At 50.6% G+C, this 4,356-nt stretch overlaps 1 protein-coding gene across 1 annotated transcript in view; it reads left to right on the top strand.

The window, feature by feature from the left end:
* The first annotated feature begins 1,766 nt into the window (after positions 1-1,766).
* Slc25a16 (solute carrier family 25 (mitochondrial carrier), member 16) overlaps positions 1,767-4,356 on the top strand; it is a 33,935-nt gene continuing 31,345 nt past the window's right edge. The window contains exon 1 of the mRNA XM_005386098.2: positions 1,767-2,289. Within this exon, the coding sequence (XP_005386155.1) occupies positions 2,017-2,289 (273 nt within the window). The 5' untranslated portion in view covers positions 1,767-2,016. The remainder of the gene's footprint in view (positions 2,290-4,356) is intronic.

The following is a 4,356-nucleotide window of genomic DNA, read 5'->3' as shown; positions in this document are numbered from 1 at the left end:
TCTGAGGACTTTAGCATCTCCGATGTCTGTCGCTTTAGATCCATAAGGTGGCGCTGTGGACCTGAGTAGTAGAACACAGGCTGGGCATAAACAGGGTCCTGAGTTGATCTTCAGCGCTGCCAGAGCACCTAACAAAACAATACACTTTTAACCTTTGTAGAAAAATTTTTGTTTGTTTCTTTGTTTGAGACAGTATCTAACTATGTAGCCCAGGCTGGCCTCAAGCTCACAGCGATCTTCCTACCTCAGCATCCCAAGTGCTGGGATTACAGGCATGTGCCACCACAACCGGCTTATAGCAAATTTCTATTCTTTATTATTGTATGTATGTATTTATTCATCTGTTCATTTGTTTGAAACAGGGTCTCACTATGTAGCCCAGGCTGGCCTCAAGCTCACAGCGATCTTCCTACCTCAGCATCCCAAGTGCTGGGATTACAGGCATGTGCCACCACAACCGGCTTATAGCAAATTTCTATTCTTTATTATTGTATGTATGTATTTATTCATCTGTTCATTTGTTTGAAACAGGGTCTCACTATGTAGCCCAGGCTGGCCTTGAAGTCAAAGTGATCCTCCTGCCTCAGCCTCCCAAGTGCTGGGGTTGTAGGCCTGTTTCATGACACTGGACAGCAACTTTCTATTCATGGCATAGGTTAAATTGTTTAGTTGGAGCTATTAAGCATTAGATTAGACCTATGAGGTCCATCTCATTCGAACTGGAAATGCATGCTGAAGAAACGTACCAAGACACCCTATAAGACAGGAGAAATCCCCGTTAGCACACGGACTTCAAGAAGTTTTGCTGGCTGTATCTATTTATTTATTTATTCATTTTTGAGACAAGGTCTAGGTATTTCAAGCTGGCCTCAAACCCATGGGGATCCTTCTGTCTCAGCCACCCAAGTGCCCGGCTCTTTCTTGGATTTTTTGGAGACAGGGTCTCACTAAGTACCCCAGGCTGGCCTTAAATTCATAGCGATCCATCCACCTCAGCCTCCCTCCTGCCTCCCTCTTTTGTGCGGAGGTTTGAACCATGGGCCTGCAGCGTGCTAAACACTTGCTCTACCAGCCCTGTGATGGCTATTTCTGAACCGGTGGCTGGAGTTTTAGAACAAGTGGGAAGGAGCCGCTTTGGGCCGGAGTGAGGAGGTGGTGGAGCGCGGGGCGCAGGGAGAGAACAGCGGCTGGCAGGAGCTGGGCTGACTGACAGGCGGGCCGTAGAGGAGCAACGGACCCGCACGGCTTGACGAGGCAGAGCTGATGCAGCCAATGCCCAGGGCGGGCGAAAAAGAACAGCCGAGTTAGCGATGTTGTTTTTGGCAGAGGTGCTGCGGGTGGTGTGAAAGGTCAGGGGAGGTTAGGGAGGGCAGAGGCTGAGGTTCAGCGACCAGCTCTGAGGAGGCACAGCTGACGGGGAGAGGGGCGCAAGCTCAGGACCTGGAAGGCCAGAGAAGCAGAAGCCGGGCGCGGCGGCGCACACCTGTAATCCCAGCACTCGGGAGGCTGAGGCAGGAGGGTCACCGCGAGTCCGAGGCCAGCCTGGGCTACAGAGTGAGACCCTGTCCAAAAAAGAGAGCAAGAGGAGAGAGAGGGAAAGGAAGGGAAGGGGAGGGGAGGGGAGAAGCGAGGGGGAATGAACTGGCTGACTAACACAGGCCAATGGCCGCGACAGCGTGCTGAGGTGGTGGGCTTTGATGGGACCCCTTCACTGACCACTGACCACCCTTCCCTTCTTTCGCGGAACCCTAAGGCCCTGAAACGCAAAGTGGGCCACACAGACGCGAGGCGAGGTTGAGCCGGGGAGCCCAGCTTCGGTGACAACTTCCTCCACTCCCGCCCCTCCTGCACGAGCCTCCTGGGTGCGCGCCCCGACGACGTCATCAGCCAGCGCCGCGCGACGCCTGTCATTCGGCCCCGCCCCCGCGGCGGACGGGCCCCGTCGCTGCCGGTCCCAGCTATGGTCCTTGCCTGTGCTTCGTAAGCTGGCCCCGCGTGTCCCGACGTGGCCTCATCATGGTGGCTGCGGCAGCGGCCCTGGCAGCGGCCGATCCCCCTCCCACGATGCCGCAGGCGGCAGGGGTCGGAGGGTCCACCGCCCGGCGAGACTTCTACTGGCTGCGCTCCTTCCTGGCCGGAGGTGGGCGCTGGCGGCGGGGCGGGGGCGCGGCAGGGCGGGAGCCGGCTGACGTTCCGGACCCACCTGCTTCGCCGCGACCCCTTTCTAATGATGACCACCTGGCTGGGGACAGCTGGGTCATGGGGTCTTGGGCTCTCGCAGAGGGACTGGCGACGGGGAAAGACTGAACCGGGCACCTGTTCTAGGACTGGTTAGCCAGGAGAGAGGGGGATCCCTGCCATGAAACACGCTGAACACCCCTTTTATCAAGGCCGTGCACGACAGAGTGTAGAAACTGGATTTTGCTATTTGCTTAATGGAAAACAAATATTGGAGACCAGCTTTTAAAAGATGATTGGGAAATTGTGCAAAATTGTCTACAACCAAAACTAGTTCCAGGGATTCTAGTGAACCGTGCCACAACTACTTGGCAAGCCCTAGCATTGATGTTACTGTGAGGCCAGAAGGTTCGCACTGTCGCAAAGCAATCTCTGCTTTCCCCTAAAGACGTGTGTCAGCCTCTACACCCTATAATTGCTTGACTGAGCTGTCAACACTTGTTTAAAACCAGGATTTTTAAAAAATCCACATTATGAGAAATATTGTAGAAATATAGTAACTAGACTCTAGGAGTATTAAGAATTTAATTATTTTGTCCTTCTGGTGATAAAAAAGACATTCGTTTATTCGTACTGGGAATATGAGTGCCAGCCATGTGCCTGCTTTTTGCTTGGAATACATCAGAGAACAAAACAAAGGTCTGTGGCCTCCTGGAGTTTACATTGTTTCTGGAACTTTGAGGGGAAAGACAATAAATAAAATAAGAAGGTAACTTGTACCCTGTGTTGGAACCATGCAAAGGGGAGATGTAACAAGCAGTGTGTGGAGTATTAAGTGGGATAGTTGTGGGAAGTCTGTCTCATTGAGAGGTTGAGATGAGCTCTTTTTTTTCTGGTGCTGGGGAGTGAAGCCAGGCCTTCACTATGAGCTACATCACCAGCCCTTATTTTTATTTTTCACTTTGAGATAAGATCTTGCTCAGTTTCTAAGTTGCCCAAGGTGGGCTGAACTTGCGATCCTCCTTCCTCAGCTGGGACCCAGGCATGCAAGATCACGTCCCCATTGAGCAAACGTTTGAAGGACTGAGGAAGTTTTAACAAATTGATATCTAAAGAGGAGCATTTCATGTGGAGGGAAAAGCTAAAGTAAAGACTCCAGAGCCAGCCAGAGCTTAGTCTGTTCAAAGAATGCCGCAGCAACCATGGCCAAAGGCAGGCAGTGTTGATAAGGGAAAGAAGTTATGTGAGGGGTTAGGTTAGCCTTGAACTCTCAATCCTGCCTCAGCTGCTGCTTCTTTTTTTTTTTTTTTTCCTTTTTTTCTCCTGTACTGGGAATCGAACTCACGACCTTGCACTTGCCAGGCAGGCGCTGTGCTGCTGAGCTAAATCCCCAGCCCCCTGCCTCAGCTTTTTGAATGCTGAGATTACAGGCAGGTGTCTCTGCTCCTGACTTTCACAAGCGCAGTATTGAGCAAAAGCAGCCAGACATAAACAAGCATACTGTGATTACATTTGTATAAAGTTCAGAAACTGTTGAAATGAAATCCATAGTATGAAAGTCAGAATAGTAGTCAGTTATCTCTAAGAAGGAAGGGTGGATAGTGATTTGGGAAGTATTGAAAAGGAATTTTTATTTTTGAGACAGGGTCTTGCTATGTAGTTTAGGCTGGCCTTGAACTCATGGTGATCATCCTGTCTCAGCCTCCTGATGTAGCAGAAAATGCCCTCCGCCCCCAGCCAGTATACTTCAGTCTGTTAGTTGCCCAAGTAATAGTTCCTGTTCTAGTTCCGGTTGCTCCTGTCTCTCTTTTTTCTTTTTCTTTTGTTGTTTTTGTTTTTGGTACCAGGAATCGAACTCACGACCTTGCGCTTGCCAGGCAGGCATTGTGCTGCTGAGTTAAATCCCCAGCCCCATCATGGGTGTTTTGGTGTTTCTGCTTGCTGTTGCACTGAGGGCCAGGACTACAGGCATATGCTACTATGCCTGGCTTATATTTAATTTTTGATATCTCAAAATATGCATTTTTTGTGGTAATGGGGATTGAACCGAGGATCTTTGCACTGAGCTATAACCCCCCCCCCTTTTTTTTTTGTCTTTTTTGAGACAGAGTCTCACTATGCAGTTCAGGCTGGCCTCGAGCTCACTTTGTAGCCCAGGCTGGCCTCGAACTCACAACA

Source organism: Chinchilla lanigera, unplaced genomic scaffold (genome assembly GCF_000276665.1).
Source record: "Chinchilla lanigera isolate Chin_1 unplaced genomic scaffold, ChiLan1.0 scaffold00024, whole genome shotgun sequence".
NCBI lineage: Eukaryota > Metazoa > Chordata > Mammalia > Rodentia > Chinchillidae > Chinchilla > Chinchilla lanigera.
This window is presented reverse-complemented; position numbering and strand designations above follow the sequence as displayed.